Below are 21,465 nucleotides of genomic sequence, written 5' to 3'. Positions count from 1 at the left end.
AAACATTGCCAAAGACTCTTCGTGCTGGGATAAAACGTAGAAGCCTGCAATTGATCTGTTTTTGTGCTATTCTTAGTCTTTTTGTACTTTCCTCTTTGTTGTGCACCTTTTCTACCCACTTCTTTTTGTGCTGTCAATATATTTGCTTTTCTGTTTATCCTTCCCTTATCTGAACCTTTTGTGTGTTTGTTGTGCAAAGAAAATCTATCATTGCCATCCAGCAGTAAGAGGGCACTGACAGCCTGAGTGGAAAAAAAAACACACACACCAATAAACAAAGTGAGGGGCCTGTACAGAGGAGAAGAAACAGATGACAACGAAGAGAGTAAAACAGCCTGGAATTCATGACAGTTTCAAAAACCCCTGCAGAAAACACATCTGTATGGAGACCAGACCCGTCTGCAGAGGTGGCTGCTTCAGGGCCCGACGCGCTCTCATGCGGTACATGTCCGCTAAAGTCTGACTGACTCTGAGTTCACCCTGATACTCTCATTGTGTCGTAATATTGACCTGATATTACCCTTTTCAACACAGCTGCATGGAAGAAAGCAATTATAATATCTTTGCTGATTGCTTCGTCTTTGATGATTTCAAGAACAATTTTTTCCTGGAATATTTTATGCTCTGGAGAGGGTATCGCCTGCATGCAAACACTCCTCTGAACTGTGATATTTTCTCTTCACAAGTGACCAAAATGGATATTTGGGAGTCCACCTGCAAAATGATGCCAGAGTAGGAGTAAAAAAAAAGAGGTTCCAATTGTCTGTTTGGGAGAGAGGAAGAGTTCCTGCACTTACAGAACAAAGCTGCCACAGACATGTGGATCCCTGGATGTGGGTGAAGCACACAAACGTTGCAAGCACACACTGACAGGCCAATCACAGCACATTTAAATTTGATGATCATTTTTATCATTTCCAACATAAGATAGGCTTTTTCCATCAATGGTTTGAATGCTCAGATAATGCACATTTTCTTAGTTCTTGAATCTTAATTGTATTAAATCAGTTGTGCATGCGGTGCTGCTCATCTCCCGTCTGTGGACGGCGGCGTGCATAAAAGAGAGCTTCCGAGTGCTTTGACTCTGTGAAATGACTCTTCCAGTTTGTTGTCTGAAGCTGTGAGGGTTTATTTGCCTCCCTTTGCTGCCTGTCTGTGCTGTTCTGGGCTCGTTTACCTCAGTCACTTGTAGCTCAGTAAAGACTGGTTGGGTTTTTGCTCCTCCAGTCTTGCTCTGCATTCGAGTCCCAATTTTGTGTTCAATTGTAACACACCTGGGACCTGACCCCCCAATTTGAGAACCTTGGCTTTAAAGAGGAGAACTTGCACTTGCACAAAGAGGTTCAATATTCATTCATTTATCGTGCTTGTTTTGATCCTCCACATGTGCACCTTCACGCATTCGTTCTTGCCTTTCTCAGAGAGCAGAAACCTCTCCACGGCCGAAGCTTTGGATCACGGTCAGCAGTTCCTGGTGCAGCGTCTCCTCTCTGATCAACTATTTCACATCCTCATGTGACGTGAGGGCCAGTGGATCCCATCCTTCCTCGTAAGTTCCCACTAATATCTTGGCAGTTAGAATCCCAGATGTAACGTTCATCTGTGTCTCCTACAGCTGTTTGACAAAGCACACACACGGATAATAGCTGTGTTCCATCTTGAAAAGTGGTTATGGGTATCACAGTGTGATCATAAACAGAGCTCAGTGTAATGTGATAAATTAATTCACCACTCCATGCTTCATGCTTTGAAATCTCATAAACAAATTATATCGCGGACAATCTGTCTTTTGAAACAAGAATAAAGCAAACACATCGCATATTCATAATGTCTGGCGGCAGGATCATTGTTTACAGGCATCATCGGTAAACTTGAACCCAACAACTCCGCCGTGTCCTGCCAAAGTGCCTCATTAATCAAATTGTCTTTACCTCCCTGCATTCATTTAACAGGCGGGACACTGTTGTATGATGCACAGTGCTTGATTAGCTCAGAAAACAGTTCATTCCAGCCACCAATTTACTAAGAAAAATGTTAAAATGGAGCATTAAACTGGCTGGATTTCAAAGAGACAAATATTATACATTTGTAAAATATATGTAGGTTAATATTTTTGCGACATCTCACCTAAAACGTTGGCACTCTCTGTATAGCTAAGCCTGCTGTATCATGAGTAATGAGGGAGAAAATGTTTTTATTGATTTGGGTAAAGTAGCCCTGCAAGTGCTATTGATAAAAGCCTGGACAACATCTTCTACGTCTCTGGCTCAGTACAGTCGAAGAGTTTTATCTGTGTGCCAAAAATGGAAGTGGAATGTGTATTTTTAACGGTCAGTGACAGGTTTGCAAAAATGATTCATGCCTCCAAGATGAATGACAATGATCGTCCCTCAGATGAAATGAAAACTGCGCTTTATTGGCGCAGTAATCCTGCAACAGTATCTGCAGTCGTTGTGGATTCACTCAGGATTAATCCCAAATTTGTCATCTGTCTCTGTAATTCTTCTGACAGTTAATGAATCTCTCAGATGCTGCTTAACTATTTTGTGCAGACGTTGTCATACCAGGTGTTGCTCCGCGCACTTCTCAGCAGAAGGCCTGGCCTAATTCAGGGCGTCCAACAAAAAGACAAATGACGGTTGGACCTTTCATCCCTGTGAGCGAACATTCACTTAACCCTAATCCCGTCTCTTTTGAAGTTGATGGTAGCCATGTTTGCCGACTCTGACAGAGACATATAGGAAGGTGAGTCAGACGCTGGAATGGAAAGTACGTTTGATTGAAAGGCTCCTTTTCAGTTCAGCTCGCTGTATTCCAGCCTCCATCAGGCCCCTGATTGGCAACACGGCTGATATAATCCACCTTTGTTGGTATTGTCATCACCTCTGCTTGAATATGGAGGTCATGAGGAGTCATTGAATTTCAGAGGAGACTCCCTCTCTCAGAGGAAAACAGCTGTCATTTTTATTTCTGGCACCAAACTAGGAGGCTGGAAATATGCCCGAACACGCGGGAGAATGTCCAGCCAGAAGTCTCTGAGGAAAACTTTGTCATGAAGTGAGATATTTAAAGGTCTCAACATTCCCGTTAATATTACTGTTGCTCTGCGACTGCACATCAAGAGATCTCCTGCCCGGTGATAGATCATTTTAAAATAATGCGCTCCAAAATGAAATCTTTTACAGTGTCATTTTCAAAAAAGGGTGTTTTCTTAACACACATGAGCTATTCCTCTCTCACCCAGTCGATTTGATTTGATTGTCCAGCTTCTTCTACTGTGGCTGTGCCTCTCCTGTCCTCCTCCCCTGCTCATCAGTTGTCTCCTAAAAGTGGATTGTGGATTAATTTTGCTGCCTTGTCACAAAACCTCCTGTAAGACCAGAGGAGCCAGGATAATGATATTAGAGCGATTCTCAGGGAGCTTACAGCCGCTCCTCCTCGGCTGCTCGACAGAGCTGTCTGACTGGGGGAAACATCTGATGTGAACCTGGCGGCACCGCCAGAGGGAAGCGGCCAGGTTCTCTGACGTCATGGGACAATTCAGTTTCTCCTGGCCTGAAGTCGGCGTGTGGGGGGTTTGCTAGTGTGTAGCGTGGTGTCTTTGCTACTGGGGGCTTGTTGACTCCAGCAGCACAGAACTGGGAATTTATTTGTCAAACTAAAGTTTGGTACGACTATTTGGCTCTTGGCTGTGTGCATAAGCGTGTGTGTGTGTGTGTGTGTGTGTGTGTGTGTGTGTGTGTGTGTATATGCACGCACTCAAGGTGTGACCAGCTGTCTGTCCGGCTGACTCAGCCCTTCAACCTTCCTGTAAGAGCACCCAGCCCTCGTCCACCAACAACAAAGGAGATGGAAGATAACACAGCACAAAACAGGGGATAGCTTTGAATAAAAACACAAGCGGCGTGTATCAGAGACACGCTTGCAGCAGGTATAAATCACTTTAATAAGGGGAGGTCCCCCTCCACCACCCCACCACCCCCACCAGAAAACACTAACTGAGCCCAGAGATAAACACATTTTTTTCCCTGCCTACCTTTCGTCCTCCCTCTTATACTTTATAGGTATGTATAAGAATCACACCCTCCCTGCACCGGCTGCTCGCTCCACCCTCAGTCCTAGACGACAGGCTGGTTGACCCAGGAGGAGGAGGAGATAGAAGGGGAGGAGGTGGTGGTGGTGGTGTGTTTGTGTGTGTGTGTGTGGGGGGGGGGGGGGCAGGAGCAGACGGAGCTCAAATTCATTTGTACTAGTGGAGCTGGAAGCACAGCACATTGCAGGAGAGTAATGTGACGCACAAGGAGCCGGGACACACATGGCTATCAAATGGATTACTCTGACACACACTTGTGAGCTGCAGCACTGGGAAGACAATACACACAGCAGGTACACAGACAACTTGCACAGACCTTAATGGCAAAATAAAAAGCCTGCATTTGTTTGTGTGTGTGTGTGTGTGTGTGTGTGTGTGTGTGTGTGTGTGAGTGAGTGTGTGTGAGTGAGTGTGAGTGTGATCTGCCTGACTCATTCAAGAGGCAGTTGATTCTGGAGGGACGAGGACTGACAACACTGGGGATGTAAATGTTTTGGGGGGGGGGGTGTTCTAACAGGTTTTTGTCACACAGTTGAAGTGGATCGTGAGAGTGTGAGTGCATTTTTACTTCACCCACTTATTCAAATATTTTCAATCGTGGTTCAGCGGTAATCTTTTAAAAACACTCTGCAAACCAGGCGTCTGCAGGAATTCATTCACGTTGTGTTTGAATGGATTTGTTTACTGACCGATCTAGGTCATGTCTCTGTAAATGATCTGATGTCCGAGACAAATATGCCACTAAAGCACAGCAGGCGGTGTGTTTTTTAAAAAAAGATTATTTAAACTGTTTATTTTACTCTCGCAATTTATCCTTTCTCGTCTTGTCTTTTCCTTCTTACAGCAGCTATGTTATAAAAATGAATGTAAGGAGGAGAAATTGAAGGAAAGTATTTATATTTGAGTAGTTGAATGAAAAAAAACAACAGAAAAATAAATGTATTTATCAAAGACGTCATCAGACACTTGCTGGAAGAAACTTCAATAACATTAAGATTTATATATATAGAATCTTTTCATCCAAATTTTCTGAATGTTTCAGCCTGTTAAAATGATCAGATGTCACTAGGCAGATGAAATGTGAAGCCTTTGATGAAATAATGTTTTTACCATATCTGTCAGTTCTGTTGTCAGCATATGAAATATAATTTAACATGTCCGGCGGTGACAAATGAGACTGAGAGTGTGATGGGTGGTGGAGGCTAAGTGAAAATGCATGTGGTCCTCTAAGATTTTCGGAGGATTAGATAAGCTCCAGGAAACTGTCAGGTTGTTAATGTGATCTGCTCAAGCATGTAATGCTAATGGGCTGTGATGGTGACGGCTCTTACGCTTTGTCCCGCAGTCACCAAGACCAGGACGAAAGCCCAGCGAGAAAAAAGGACACGCGTGAGAAAGCTGACCATGCACTGAGGGCGAGGTGAGACGCAGCGGTTGTTGGAGGCATTCGTCTCACCTCGGGGGCTCTTTTCTTCCTCTGTTGTTGTGTGGATTTTAAAAGGCAGAAAAAAAGGCATTTCTACAGACGACCATTCAAGTCCAAACCTCGCTTTTAAAACACCTACATTCGCTCGTTGTTTACTGTACGGTTACACGCACACACACAAGAAAATCACAAAACGTATTTATTGCGCCAGTTTCCAGTTTCTGTAATTGAACAATTGCAGAAATCTCTTTAGCTTGTCAGTAGGATCAATAAATAACTGTTTGGCAGTATCATTTCTGTCTGATTGAGCGCAGGACGCCGTTTGGGCCTTCGGAGGTTTGTTCCATTAATCATTCCCCTTTTCTTTACTTTTTGTGTTTGGAACAATCCTCAATATGCACAAAATTACTTCCTTGATTGCAGCCGCCACTAGGAAAAATCATCATCATCACCATTGCTGTTATGTTCATGGTCAATTTAATGTCTGACGGGGAACAATTTCATCTCCGTGGCCCAGATCTGACCATATCAAACCCTCTTGGCATGTTTGAGCTGACGTGGTGATATCGCGGCCCAGTTTCCATTCTTCGGGGAGAATACAGTGAATTTTCTATCTGTTGTGGGATGTAGGAAGGGTTTGTTTTGGTTGACAGCGAGCTGGTTAATGATACATAACAAGAAAACAACCAGTGGTGTCCAGGCTTTCGCGACGCTGCTGATAGAGGGACTTCTTCAGTTTCTGTCCAAGTGTATTATGGAAATAGACTCAAGGCAATGTTTGTGAATACAACCTGCTACTGAAATGTGGGCAGGTAATGACTGTATCAATGTGTTCAATGAGGTGTGGTCCTGCATGATTAACATTTAATGGGCTGTTTTGGTTGAGACAGTGAGAGAGCAAACTGTTTTCTTCTATCATATTTTGGTTTTGGGTCTCCAGCGGAGTCCGACTGACTCAGACACAGAAGAGGATGAATAATATATCTTTGAGAGAAACTGACTTTAATGAGCACAGCAGGCGTCCTCCCAGCCTTGTCCTGAGGATCCGCTCGTCACCGAATTCACCCTCACGATGCATTTATGCCGTACGACAGTGCCAAAGAGGGTCTCATTCATTGATACGAGGGGCTTAGAGAAGAAAGCGCAGCCATGTGTGTTTTGTCATGTAGATGAAATGCTGCACAGTCCGGCGTGTGGCACCACATGACTCATCCAGAGCTTTATTGTGTAAGACCCCATCGATCAGTATGTAAATAAACTCTCACCGTGCAGACAAAAGCGGCGCTGAATACCAAAAGCTAAGTATTCCTCGGTGTGTGATCTCATTCATGTGTTTATTTTCTGTCGGTTCTGATCCTAAGTGGGCCAAACAGCTTAGATATGTTTTTTCTGATTCCAGAGTCTATTAAAGGGTACATTTATTAAAACCAAACAAACTTAATAGGCATATCATAGACTGTTTCAATGGTAAATTTGATCATAAATGATGGAGGGTGGGGGGGTTAAGGGGGTGGGGAGGAGCAGAAATGAGCAGAAAACATTAGTGACAGGTTGAGCAGTGGCGGAGCAGAAACACTGAAGTAGATTTAAGCACAGATTTGAGGTTCTTGTACTTTTCTTTTCGTTCCAGTTTCAACTGCACGACATTCCTCAAAGACACGCTTTCTCTCCAATTATCTGACAGATTTAGTGACGTTCAAATTTACAAATGAATGACTGTTTTGCTCTAAACCATCAATCCGTTTACACAGGTATGGAAGCCAAGAAAGGCCAAACCTGTTATTACTTTTTATTGACAAATTACCCAAACACAAAATCAATCATAGACTAGAAACTATTATCATAATTAGTTGTCATTTTTCATGGAAAACATTTATTTTGAGCAGGATAAGAGTTTTGTTCAGGTGGATCGAGACAAACACTGTAAAAAGGATGTGGCGTTTGGCTTTATAGGTGTGATGTCATTTTTCACCATTTCAAAGATCTTTCTGCAGCAATTATTTACTTGCCTAATGGAGAAAATGTTCATCAGATGATGAAAATAAGACATACGCACTCAAATGAGCTCCACCTCAGCCAACCGAAGCGCTGAATTCCTGCTTTTACATGAATGCTTGAGGATTTGTAATCAAACGACATCGTGCACAGCAGTCAAGTAACTTTGCTATACATGATGTCATTTTTCCTTCTGATAACTGAGGTAAACGAGTGTTGTATCAGTGTTCCACCATCGCTGCTAGAAGACAGAGAGATACTTATCTAATCTGAGCAGGTCAAACCTGGTCAAAGGGAACTAATTACAGGGCTGATGTGCACACAGGCGAGGACGTGATGAGGCTTCCATGATGTCTGGATTATTGCAGCGAGTGTCTGAGCACGTTTGTCTCTTGTTAGCGTTCTGGTTAGCTTGAAATCCACCAACCTGGTCCATCCGCACTGTTCTCAAACGCAATTGAGGTGTTTTGTGAATAAACAGTGAGAGAAAACAGTTTCCTGCCAAGACTGATAACCAAAACAAAAATAACTAAATCCCTTAAACTTTCCGAACTACAAGCCATTCTCCAATCCTTGCTTTCATGTTGAGAAATGCGATTTTCTTTATAACGAGACTTTAGGACAGCACTCCTTATCCGTCCTAGAGAAACCAAACTCAGGTACAGGCTTCAAATCAATGTACTCAGTCTTGAAGAACATTTCTGGGGTCAATTTGCATTAAAAGCCACGGAGATTCGGAAGTGAAAAGAGCAAATGTGGAAACACTGAATTAAAAATCACTGTAAATGTCAGGCTGCAACACACAACCGAATTAGTTCTTGTTTACAGTGTCATTTATATGCTAATGTGGTATCAGGTCTACCAGCTGCACCGAATGAGGTGAGATTTGCTCTGTTGGAGTGGGCCAATTCCCTGCAGCTAAAGAGTTTAAAATGTAAACCTGCAACCCATCTGCATAACCTATTGATCATTTAGTTCACCTTGTGTGAAACAATCTAATTGTAGACATCAGCACCAAGCTAACTTGTCTCTGAGGGTCTTGGCTTCCTACTTCTTGCACAGACTAGAGAAGGGTGTCTACCTTCTTGTCTGGCTCTGGCCAGGATGGTAAATAAGTCCATCCCCCCAAGAAGTTGGCCTGTTCCTAACACGTAATTCAAGAGGTTTTAGGAGGACTCTGACACAAATGGAGTGTTTGGCTCTTTGCATAGTCGCTGGCAGCTGTTTGGTCGCAGGGAATGACCAAGCATGTGCAAACAGAAAGAGAAGAGGATGGAGATGGTGAAAGATTTGAACAGTTGGTGGCCATAAAATTCTCTTGCAGACTTTAACTACCTGCTTCTGTCATCACTGAGAAACTGGGCTGCGGGCAGGAAAGCAGTATAGGATGCAAAGGACATGAAAATTGATGGTTGCGCAGCAGTTTGCCTCTGGAGAGGAAAATGAAGGACGGATTGACTCCCTCATTTATCTGAGTGAAAGCTTTAAAGTAACGACAGTCTGCATCTGAACTAAAAGCAACATCCACGCAGCGCAGAGAGAGGGAATCATCTCTGCTTTACATTAAGTCGATCAGACAGATGGGAATGCTGTGCTGTGTTTGTGTTGTTAAGGAGAGCAGGGCAGATTGCATTTTAAAGACATGGCATGTAAAGGAATGTATAAACTGGCTCCAACACAGTTCTGCAGACAATATTTACTTGCTCCCTGTACCTTCACTTTAAGAAATTTCCCCCCAGGACAGGAAATGTCGGTGCCAGAGGTTTCAAACTAAGCGTGGGTCTCCTGTAGTTGAGCCATTGAGCAATTTGAAAACAATCCATCTTGATTTTTTGGATGCACAAGCCATGCAAATGAGATATGAGCATATTCGGAGAAAATACTTAATGTCCTTCAGGAGTTTTAGAAAACAGGAGTCAATTCAGTACAAAGCTTAGCAAGAGCGCCAACAATACTTGTGAACGTCTTCAGATTAGCGCTGCACACACTCGCATTCCCCCACCAGCAGATTCATGTTGACAGCCTTGCCAGTTTGTAATTGTGCTGAAATTTTGATATATGAGTTTATCGTGACTGTAATACTGTGTATGAAGTCTATCGAGTGTATCTGTATCACGGTGCCTCTCATCTACTCTTATCTTATCTACTTCAAAAAGAAATGAGCGACTTGGACAAATCCACAAGATGAGATTATAGTGGTTATAAAAGCGCGCACTGGCACAAAGAATCCTCTATGAATGATACTATAATTACACAGAGGGGAGCCCGGCTCCTCCGGCTCCAGCACAGAGAGGCCAGGAGACTCCTTGATGGAAAAAAGGCCTCATTGTCACAACCTTTAATTAATAAGAAGACTTGAAACAGAAAAAATAATAAGTCAATTATCCAGCTCGCAATACATGGAAGCGCTGTTTGAAGGGAGCTGGACTTGACGAGGACTCGTCCTCAAAAAGCACAGTTTCCAGGTCGGAACATTTTACTTTACTGCGAGCCTTGAATCCGCGTAACAAGACGTTATGACAGCAGAGGTTATTAAAATGAAATTCACTCTTCGAAAAATAGATCGAGATTGCGATCTTATCAGGAACATTGAAATGAAGCGATCACTTGGAGAGCAGAACACATCTTTATTTTCGACAGATGTGTTTCGGCCTCTTGACGCCGGTCTCTTCCGCCTTCTTGTTGATAATGAAACAGTTGACCAGCAGAAGTAACGAGTGACATGTGGTCACCTTGTCTGAGTTTATGAGAGGAGAAATGATCCTCGAGCCTTTTGAGCCGGACAACCAGGCAGAAAGACTTGAGGTGCGTTGTATGATGACCCAGATGACCACAAGTCAAGACACGTTGCTCTCATATGAAGTTTCTTCCCTCCAAGCGTTGCTGCACTTTTGGCCTCCGCGCTCCTTGCTGGTGTCTCCTCTGCTCCTGCAGACGTGTTGATGTGCGGTGTGTCTTCTCTGGTCTGCAGAAATTCACGCCTCATACCTACCAGAAGCAATGCACGCAACGCATCATCGGTAGACATCACGTAATTGTGAGCCAGGAGACAGATGTTGAAGTATTTACAGCCATTTTTTCTGGCGACACACTCGGGTGTAGTTTTCATGGGACATTTGCACCAGTTTTATTTCATTTACTAATTTGCATTTTAAACTCAGACTGTGATTCACAATCTTCCCCAAAAGGTTTTTCGTTGCCGCTTCTGCCAAGTGCTTGTTAATGGAGAGTTCTTGTGTCTCTTCAAGTAAAATTAGTTCAGAGAGTTTGGTGCTGGAGCTGCTTTATGTCTAAGTACATAAATAAAACTGACTTCACTTATTAGGTGAGTTTAAAACAGACCTCAAGCAGTGTTGCCACAGCAGTCTATTGTATTTTATAAACTGACAATTGTTACCAAACTCAATAGAATGTTTGCACAGAATCCTAACTCGATCCACGTGCCCACGGCGGCAGCGATTCGCTCCAAACTACTTGACTTTGGTAAACTTCTACTTGGCTTGTCCTCCTTTCACCCGCATGTTTCTACCTTCATAGCTGACTGAGAAGCCCAGCTGGCCTGACTTGTCACGCATTCATCTGAGTGCATTCCTCTGCTACAACCAGCAGGTAACACTTGACAGCGTGTCATGCGGCGCTGTTAGAGGCGACTTGCCCTCACATCCCAGTGGAGTAGTGGGAACCGTCCTGGAATCACAAACAATTGCACAATACCATCACTGTAGTTTTCCAGCTATTTTTAGACATGTGGAAAATTTCCAAGCAGCCATTCAGTGAAACACTTGCAAGTGCCTCCATGCACATTAGTCAAACGAGCCATCATTTCACACTCATTCTGCGGTAACCATCACCTCTCTATAATTAGTCAGCGCCTCCTTCCTTATCTTATCATTCTCCATTTTCAGCTCAGTTCTTTCACCTTTTCCAGGCTGTTTATTGTGCCTTCATCGTTCCTCTTTCACTCGCCTCTGTTTCTCCTCCCAAATGTTCTCCTTTGTGCCGTTTATTTGACCAAGGTTGCCCCCAGCGTCCCATGACTCCGTTTCTTAAATTGTCATCTCATTCCTATCGACTTTGCGCTCCTTTGAGCAATTTATTTATAAGCAAAGAAAAATAAACTTGCATTTATTAGACTCAAGAGTGACGGGGGGAAGAGAGACAAATGCCTGGATGTATAAGAAAGAGATGGAGATGGAGGGAGGGGGGAAACAAAAACAAGAGAAAACAGGAATGTATGGGGGTAAGCATGGGATGAAAGCGATTATGAGATGGGAGGTGAAGGAATAGGACTTGGGGATAAAAGGAAAATCTGTCAAATCAACCTTGAGAAAGTATGGAAGAGAAAATAAACCGTGGTGGACTTGCGTCAAACAGACATTGAGGATTTGAGGGATGGACAAACAGACACGCTCGAGATTTATTAAAATCTGGAGACATAACATTCACGGGACTGGTACACTGTCAGCTTTTGTTTGTTCAAATTAAATAATTAAGAGACTTGTTTTTTGTAAATAGAGGCCACAGACTGTGTAAGAAGTGGGCGGGGCTTGTGTGATGTCACACAATTCTGATCAGAATAACTTTTTTTTTTTTTTTTAAAGACAGCATAGCAGGAGAGGAACAGGGGACAACTGAGGTTAGCAGCTACTGATATCAACCCCGGCCCCTGGTACCACTCAAACAGGCTCCACCCTCAATTATGAGTAACAACAAAATGATGCTTCACATAAAAATCATGATGTGTTCATCAACCACTTGCTGTTAGATGTCTTGAATGCATGAAACATTTTTCTCCCTCTTTGTGGCGTTTCGGTGAAGTGAGAATTCAGGAAAGTCCTCGTATTTGTTGCGGGAAGCAAATGGAGCCCGAAGATTAACAACAGCGACAGCAAAACTCTTCATTTGTATTCATACTCCAGTCTTGTAAAGCTGAAAACAATAAAGCTGCCTGATTGGAACAGTCATGCGCTACACTCCTCACTTAGATTATTTTAAGTTTTGACCTCAGTTGCTTCTGACATTTCAAATACCCAGCAAACACAGAACGATGGAAGAAAAGCTCCTTGCGTGTGTTTCGCGGCGCCCCTGAACTCTACCGCCCAACTCGGAAAGGGGACCATGATTTAGGAAGTACAAGCCTAAAAAAGCTGCCAGGTTTAAGAATATAAATTACTGAGCTTGCTAACGTCAATGCTGTTGCTAACTTTGCTGCTATGTAAGTGCCGTCGTTGCCTGGAGATCTTGTGCAGCTTTTGATGCCAAATACCTTTGCACGACCGTGTCCAGGGTCTGACCTCACGCTGAGGGAAGAGCCAACCTCTTGTCATGTGATGGCTGCTTTAAAGAGGTTGAGGGTCGCACTGATGCACGTGCACAAGGTTTCACAACACCCCCCTTCTTTTACGGCCCAGTCCACAGACCTGCGAGTTCGTCTTTGCTCACAAACTCTCCACTTCGTTTCGGAGTGAGAGCAGTTTCTGATCATGTGTTGTAGAATTTTTTTTTTTTGTGGGTTTAGAAAAAAAAGAAAGCATCAGTGCAACAACACGATTGATTCCATTTGTTATCACGGTTCAGCAGAGGATCAGCAGCTGCTTGACGAGCGACGTGTTTGACGGCTCTCTCCACCATCAACAGAGGAAAAAATGTTTGCTCGTGATGTCATTCATGCCCCCAGTAGAGTTCAGGAGCCTCAAAGAGAGTATAAGAAGTACTGAAGGTGTTCTGGTGGCGGCGCTACGCCTCACCAAGACACTTGATGTTGGTCTGTTTAATAGATGCACTCAAATCAAAGAGTCATGAGATCCTGTAAGGATCCTAAATGAAACGCTCCAGGGCTTTGGTTGGTGGTGGAGTCTCAGAGGTATCAAAGATAAAACCCAGCCAGCTGGCAAGAAGAGCAATCAAAGGATATTTGGAGGAATCAGAAATACAACTGATGTTGTGATAGTTCAGAACAAGTCAAATGTTTGTTGATTAAATTTAAGCACAGTCGAGACACAGTCTCATGATCCAGCACCAGTACGACTCCTGCTTATGATTTTGCGCAGGGCATCATTTTTGCTTTCTCTAAAAACAAGAGAATTTGATATCTTTCCCACATGAGCACTTTGTTTGTCTTGCAGGAATGGAAAGCATCAGTGTGGAAACGGCCTGGGATGGGTTAGCCCTGTCCTCTCTGGTCACCACAGGAAGGAACAACTTCTCTTCCTCATCATTGTTTGTCTCCGAGCTGAACTCCTCCAGCAGTTCTCACAGCGGGGCATCCTTCTTCGGGATCTTTCCCGAGAACGGTTCAACCACCACACCACACACCGTTCCTCAGCCCAGGGTGAGGGACCCCAGCCTGGCACGGGCAGAGATCGCGGTGCTGGGGGTGGTGCTGGCTCTCACCACCCTGGGGAACAGCTTTGTGCTGTGGGTGCTGCTGAGGAGGAGGAAGCAGAATGCGCCGATGCATGTGTTCATGGTCAACTTGTGTGTGGCTGACCTGGTGGTGGCTCTCTTTCAGGTCAGTTCACGCAACACCTCTGAACAAACATTAACTCGCTGAGGCCAAGCTTTCATACTCACATTCCTGATACCGTAGCTTAAAACATAGGTTTAGAAAAATGGACTTTTCTTTTAGGCGGTTCTACTTTGCCTGTCATTTCCATATCTGATGATCTCTTAATAAAATCATTACACTGCTGAATTTTACAACTGCATAAAGGAAAAACAATGCAAATTTACAAATGTATATAGCAGTTAGTGCATTTCTCTGGGTTGTTCAGGAGACAGCAGTGCTTGTGCGTGCGTGCGTGTGTGTGTGTGTGTGTGTGTGTGTGTGTGTGTGTGTGTCACGCCAACAAAATGTCACACATCCCTCCAGTAATAAAATCAGTTAACTGGCTTCTCGTGCAATTTAAATTCTACTTTTAGCCTTTAAATCAGTTAATGGTGTGGCTGGACGGCAGAGCTCTTGGATCATCAGGTCGCTCATCAGCTGCTTTGAGGACAAAATGACTGTAAAACACAACTTGTGAGCTCCAGTAAGTCCAAACTTTCATAGATTTATGGCCAGTTTTTCAATATGAGCCCGTTTCTAGATTGGATGATATCTTTACATCTGTGCCACGCGTGAGGCATTGTTTGTTTTTTATGTCTCACTATTCTTTAGGGAGATTCAAAATGTTGTAAACAAAACAAAACAAAAATCAACAGCTGGAGTAATAATAAGCAAAAAAAAAGTGTCAACAAAACAAAAAAATATTTCTAATCTAAAACAGCAAATAAGAAAGCAGGAAAGAAAAAAAAAAAGTCCTCACGGAAATAAAATGGAGGCCAAACAAACATCGGAGTCAGTTGGAAGTCGGTGCATCCAAACCTGCAGAGTCATCTCTCAAAAATGCAAGAGATCAAGGTTCATCCCCTGAAGAATGCATTCCCCTTGAAATTTCATTATGTTTTAATCAAACCATTTGTAAAGCCTCAGTAGCACAACTGAGAGACGCAGCAGACAATCAGTCTATGAAGGAACCGAAGCAGGAGCAAGCGAGGGCAGCCAGGACTCGAGGACCGAGCTGGGCAGCCTGACAGGCCGAGGGGGAGGAGCCGGTGCTGCTATCAGGGCACACACGTCCCTGGATGTGGCCCAGGGGTGTGATTTTGAAGGTATGGAGAAACGTATGTGGTTATATTTTAGCCCGTCTGCCCTCATACCTTGAAAATCATACCCTTGAGCCAGATTTGGCCTGTCACTCACTTCCAGAAGTGGGACACGTCCTAAAGGAAATGTGTCATCAGTGAAGGAGGTTGAAGGGAAGAAAGCAGACAACGATAATGGCAGGAAACATTAAATGAGTAATGAAAAGCTTGAAGAAATGTTTCAGGCCCCCTTCCTGTATTTCTGTTTGACTGCGTCGCACATTTGATGTTGAATTCGGTACAAATGTGTTGCTGAGCGGCGATTCAGCTGGACTGAACATGTAGTTTCGTGTTTTTTTTTTAAAGTCTCAGTAACTTCCTAAAACAAAAACTGTACTTTGTCAGTGTTTGTCAGTATTGAGCCAGGATCGGTGACAGTAATAAAGGTTATAACGTCTAAAGCGATAAAGGAAGATGTCACAGTTGAGATCTTTTACCAAGCTTTGCTGTATGAATTTACTTTTTATGAAATATGACCAGACTTGATCGTTATGATTTCCCTTCTGTGGTCTGAAGGAGACAAACTAGAGGGGTTCCCACCCCCCCACCCCCCTTTACTCTGGAGACCACTTTCAAAAATAGCCTTATTTCCATCTGCAGGTTCTCCCCCAGCTAATATGGGACATCACGGATCGTTTCCAGGGGCCTGACGTACTTTGCCGCTCCATCAAGTATTTACAGATTGTGGGCATGTTTGCATCCTCCTACATGATAGTTGCCATGACAGTCGACCGGCACCATGCCATCTGCTGCCCGTTGCAGGCCTACCGTGGGGGGGCAGTGTCCCGGTGGAACACCCCCGTCATGGTGGCTTGGGGTCTGGCCCTAGTCCTCAGCATACCCCAGGTAGGGAGTGGTGGTGACCACACTGGAAAACACAAGCTGTCATACACACAAAAACCACATTGTGAGGTAGGAAATGAGACCCCAGCAGGTGTTCAGGCCCTGATTCCTACCGGACAACTCAAGATGCTGCTCCATTTTTAGCACCGTGAGGTCATTGCAGGTCAGCTAGCCGAGGAGGAAACTGACAATCATCGCTGTGGGTGCGCTGACCACCCTCCCTTTGTTCGTTCTGTCAGGTGTTCATCTTCTCTCGCTCCGAGGTGGGTCCTGGGGAGTTTGAGTGCTGGGGTCACTTTACAGAGCCGTGGGGGCTGAAGGCCTACGTCACCTGGATGACCGTTGCTGTCTTTCTCCTGCCCGCCCTCATCATTACCATCTGTCAGGTAAAACTGCTTCAGCCGGACTCTCGATCTCCACCTCGCCACGAAGACCAGTGGCTAAGATTAGAGGCCCAGGGGGAAAATTGTCCAACAGTGAAATGTGTGGCATGAGTGAAATGCTGTTTTGATTTCACGCTGGATGCATTTGCCAGGTATTTTTCGATAACCTGTCTGTCGGGGACTGTGGTTGGTGTTATGTAGCGTCCATGGTGAACAGGCATGCTGGGCTGCTCCCATCAGCCCCGCTGCTCTATTTAGGGAAAGATATTTCCAGGGTTCAGCTATTTTCCCTAATTAACACAGCTCTTGGAGGACCACTGCTGAGAGAGCTGCTCAGAAAATCTGTTCCCTCCAAGAACCTCCTGCCAGGAGGTGGAATGTACCCGATCTCATCCAAACATAGAATCTCTGACCGTTTTTTTCTCGATCACATTTCAAATTGAGAGGCCTCTTTAGACACATTCATAATTATGATATACTTTCTGCAGGAGAAATTAATTCTAAAAGTCTTTTTTTTTTTTTACTAAACTGTGAATTCAAGTGCGATAATTTATGAAATTGCTTTCTTGTAAATGCATTTTAAAAATAAAATGTGGTGTAAGAAAAATGCTAGTGAGCAAAAATCTTCAAGATCCTGATAAACCGCAGAGTAAAAATAGCTGCAAGTATAAATCAGCTGTTGTTACTTTATTTCAGTTTTCTTTTACTTTCACAGCAGGGTGTGAGGACTCATTTTGCGGCAATAAAATTTTGTGGAATTTGTTCTTAAACAGAGTGAAGGAATAACAGAATTCAATAGAGCTCCATAAAAACATCTGACAGTGGTTTATGGCTCACGGTGAGGGCCGGCTCTCACTCTTCCTTTTGTTTCAGTTCTCTGTCACAGTCTGAGCAAAAAAATGTAAAACAGATTTCTTGCAAAAGACGACCGGCCGCTGAATGTGGCAGGTGCCCGTCAGAAATCTTCCTCAGGCCTTGACGTCAGTGAGTGATGGAATGTTTTATTCGGTCCTGATCTTTCAGATAAGAATCTTCCGTGAGATCCACAATAACATCTACCTGAAGTCAGAGAGGATGGTGATGGCTGAGCTCAAGAGGAATGAAATCCTCTTCCGCTTCCACAGCTTTAAGAAAGAAGATGAGCGGGGCAGGGATCGGGGGCGACGGGCGTCTGGAGGTGGCGGCGGCAGCAGGGATGGGAGGGGACATCACATAAAGGGTGTTAATAACAAGCCTCATAACAGCAGTTACAACAGCCAAGTGGGAGAGTGCTATGAATATGTACCACCCGCTATTCAGTATAACAGTTGCCATGGTGATCATGTGACATCACCTATACAGCAGCAACCTGTAAGCAGCCCCGACTGCCAGGAGTCCTGCTCATCCTTTGAGCTGGCCTCGGGCTCGCCTCGCTGCTCCCTTGATTACGCCCACCCTCCGGCCACGCCGCCACCGAGCATCACTAAAGCCATGTCCAAAACAGTTCGGATGACGCTGGTCATCGTACTGGTCTATACCATCTGCTGGTCGCCGTTCTTCATCGTCCAGCTGTGGGCGGCCTGGGACCCCAACCCTCCAAACCAAGGTCAGCCACAAACATGATCAATGGGGATTTCCACACAACACGTTACAACTGTTCTCGGATCAGTTGTTTTTCTAGAGCAACTTACCCGTTCAACGCAAACATTGCCTCTGTAGTTCAGGCAAAAGCAAAAGCTGAATGATCTGGTTTTTTAACAGCGACCTTTGACCGCTACACTTTAAATACCATCTCATCCATTATTATAAGGATGCTGCGCTGCGGCTCAGTAGGTGAAACACAAGGTCAAAATCAATGTTTGTTCTGAAGCAGAACCAAGAACCCCTTGATGACACATCTGGCGCTCACGCAGCATCTGCTGATATCTTCACAAACCGTTGGGCAAGCGAGACGAGTGCAGCCATGAGTTGTGACTGACGGTATAGACTGCGTGCTGCTCCTCTGATCTGAAGCTGAGGACAAACATCATAGCTTGATGAATAACCTGCGTCTGTTCCCTGCTGATTTTACTGCCTGACTAGATGTTGACATTTGTCCAGTGACGCTCCGTGCCACCAGGCTGCACACATAATTGAAATCACAGGCGGACACACTTGCACGAAAGATTGCGTGCGCGCGCGCACACACACACACACACACATATAAACACAGTGTACTCACAAGAGCACAGGATTGACCGCTGCCATTCGCCTCACACCCTTTTCACTTATGTTAATTTCTCCACCTGTGGGACCGGTGATGCAACCATTCAAACAGATTTATTTCCCAACAACCGAAGGAGCACCCACCTACACACACACACACACACACACACACACACACACGCTCACACGCTGTTGATCATTATCAGCTTTGTGTGTTAAAATCAGTTTTGGCCCTCGATTAGCAGCAGGGAGATTTGGATTTTTCATTTATTACGTAATAGTTGTATTATTAGAAGTTGAAAAAAAACAGAAAATGGGGACGTGGGGTTTTGTCCATCTGGAATATTTACAGTCCCATTTGCTTTTCCTGCAGGAAATGTAATGGAAAACAATAATCATGAACAGTTTATATTTCAACTCAACAGTTGTATATACTTACGTTTGGCTCATAGGCGAGGAAAGAACATTGCGATAACCCAGTAAGCAAAATGTTCCTCTCGGGCTCACAAACTGTTCAGCTTATATGGTTGGCCCGGTTTAATGTGGTGTGTGTGTGTGTGTGTGTGTGTGTGTGTGTAGGAGTAGCCTTCACTATCCTGATGCTCCTGGCCAGTCTGAACTCCTGCACCAACCCGTGGATCTACACAGCCTTCTCCAGCAGTGTGTCCAGAGAGCTGCAGAACCTCCTCCACTGCGGGTCACGACCTGGCCGCCGTGGCTCCCTGCCTGACGACTCTACCACCACACACACGTCCACCAAGGACAGCCAGTACTGACACAGACAAATGTAATGGACATCCAAAGACATGTATGGGTGCACATGTGACCTTAGCGGGGACGTTCTGCAGCTCACGACTCAGCCGCCAGCAGCTGCAGCGTCACAGAGAGGACACCAGCCTCCACCAGATGTTTTCAGGGGACAGCTGTACTGTCAACAGGACATCCATCTGTAATCACTCGTCCTCTCCATGCCAGCAGTGAGGAAGGGTGTCATTGAGGATGTCAACACTATATCATGGCGGCTCTATGGAATACTCATTGCTAATGCAAGGTGGCCTTGCAGTAAACGGATTTTCACCTCAGTTATTGTTGAAGAGACCTTGTACATCGACTCATACAGGACAAACGCTTCTCAGACGGAGCAGAGCAGCAGGAATGCAAGGCGTGGACGCTGAATTAACGGCCTTAAAGCAGCAGACATAGCTATGGGTGTAGAGGAAACAAATCAGCAGGCTGAGGGAAAAAGAGAGGACATGCAGACAGCACAAGTGAGGGGGGGGGGGGAGACGGCTGCAGGACTGAGAATAGACAGGGGATGTCACGGATGTTGGAGCTGCAGGAGCAGTCCTGGGAAGGCCGCAGCTGAAATCTAATAATGTGAACAAACTTTGTTAAATCAAAGAATCAGAGATGGATGCTGGAGGCTGAATTCATCTTCACTCTGGAGGATTCCATTTGCTTTAGAACAATGGTGATTTGTGTGCGAGCTGGACTGAGATTCACACACAAGGACAATACAGTGGAGTCGTGACACCACCCCTGTGGAACACCAGGGATTAACCCTCGCAGACACACACACAAACAAACAAGCTTAAGTGAGCGGGCTGGTTAAGCCTTGAGGTACATAAATGAATAAGCCAGTTTTACGCAACCAACTGGGACACAATTATATGACTCATACCGATGCAGCACATGATGCTCTTCATAAAGACACAAGAGCAGGAACTTTTCTCTGACGAAAGTAAATAAGGAGTGAGAAACAGCATTCCATGTACAGAGATGAACGATGTAAAGTCTATTTATTGAAAATGTGAGGCACATTAGACAATAATACTTTTGGTGCAATGTAAATGTTGAATGTAAATCATAAAGTTGTGATGGTTCGAGACGTGTATATTAGTGGGAAACAACCAAAGATTATTCTAACAGCTGGACTAGAATCAATTCAGGTCTCGAGAGCAAAAAGGTCTCGCACACGGGACATTTCAAGGTGTTGAAGGACGTCCTTTAAAAAGCAGCGAAGACTCATTTGAGGTATGAAAGTGTTCCCGGTCAAAACCAAGTGCCTGTAATGTCAGCAGACATTTTTAGAGGGGCCTCCCTCGCTGGATTATCTCCGGATGATGTCAGCTATGTTATTCTAGACAGCGCTATCAGCAGAGCAGGGATCATTGGATATGTTGTACTCCACCATGAGCCATGAAATCTTGTCTTTATCAGTCTATTTATTGTTGTATAAATGAAAATACTCAACCACACTCATATATATATATATATATATATATATATTTCAGTTCCTGTTACTGACTTCTGTCCATGTACAGTTTTTATATCACATTTTGTCTTCATAAAAAGAACCGACCTCAACTGCATGACCGGCATAGATTACTAATGTTTTGTGTGTGTGTGTGTGTGTGTGTTTTTTAAACTGAAGTATGATTATACAAGCTACTGCATATAGGGAAGGTGTGTCAGTATGTTACACTGAGAGCCTCACAATCGCTGCAGAGAGAGGGGGAAAAAAAACCATTCTGTGGCCACTAGATATATGTTGTTCCCACACCTTGACTTAGTTTGTGGCCACGAGATGTAATTTGTTTCCACAATATCATTAGATATATTATAAGATGGAACATGTTCCCACAATTTGATCAATTTGTGGTCATGGGATGAAACTTCTTCCAATAATTTGATAAATCTGAGGCCACACCGTGATTTGTTCTCATGTTTCAACTAATTGGTGGCCATGAGATGTGTGAGACAGTGATCAAAGCATGGAAAAACATCTATCTTGCGGCCACAAACTATATTTTAGTCCCTCTATGGCCACTCTATATTTCAGATTAGATGTTCCT

The 21,465-nt window shown here is 44.3% G+C and overlaps 1 protein-coding gene across 2 annotated transcripts; it reads left to right on the top strand.

The window, feature by feature from the left end:
- Positions 1–4,283: 4,283 nt before the first annotated feature.
- LOC147256594 (vasopressin V2 receptor-like) lies at positions 4,284–20,859 on the top strand. 2 transcript variants are annotated; one of them, XM_086212797.1, is made up of 7 exons: positions 4,284–4,386; positions 5,439–5,513; positions 13,640–14,025; positions 15,801–16,046; positions 16,283–16,429; positions 17,450–18,011; positions 19,190–20,859. In XM_086212797.1, the coding sequence occupies exons 3-7, from the start codon at positions 13,642–13,644 to the stop codon at positions 19,384–19,386; spliced, it is 1,536 nt and encodes a 511-aa protein (XP_086068923.1). In that variant the 5' UTR covers positions 4,284–4,386; positions 5,439–5,513; positions 13,640–13,641; the 3' UTR covers positions 19,387–20,859. The 2 variants fall into 2 exon arrangements, with proteins under 2 accessions (XP_086068923.1, XP_086068924.1); XM_086212798.1 differs by lacking the exon at positions 5,439–5,513 and having other exon boundaries at positions 4,285–4,386.
- Positions 20,860–21,465: the final 606 nt, after the last annotated feature.

The sequence above is a fragment of the Aulostomus chinensis genome, chromosome 9 (assembly GCF_037954235.1).
Source record: "Aulostomus chinensis isolate RoL2024-O1b breed Wild chromosome 9, RoL_Achi_v1.0, whole genome shotgun sequence".
NCBI lineage: Eukaryota > Metazoa > Chordata > Actinopteri > Syngnathiformes > Aulostomidae > Aulostomus > Aulostomus chinensis.
This window is presented reverse-complemented; position numbering and strand designations above follow the sequence as displayed.

Bases quoted from the DNA above. Each gene is read 5' to 3' on its own strand.
- LOC147256594 (XM_086212797.1), top strand. From the start codon at position 13,642: ATGGAAAGCATCAGTGTGGAAACGGCCTGGGATGGGTTAGCCCTGTCC. The intron at 16,047-16,282 runs GTAGGGAGTGGT...TCGTTCTGTCAG, and splicing joins TAGTCCTCAGCATACCCCAG to GTGTTCATCTTCTCTCGCTC. The intron at 18,012-19,189 runs GTCAGCCACAAA...GTGTGTGTGTAG, and splicing joins CCCCAACCCTCCAAACCAAG to GAGTAGCCTTCACTATCCTG.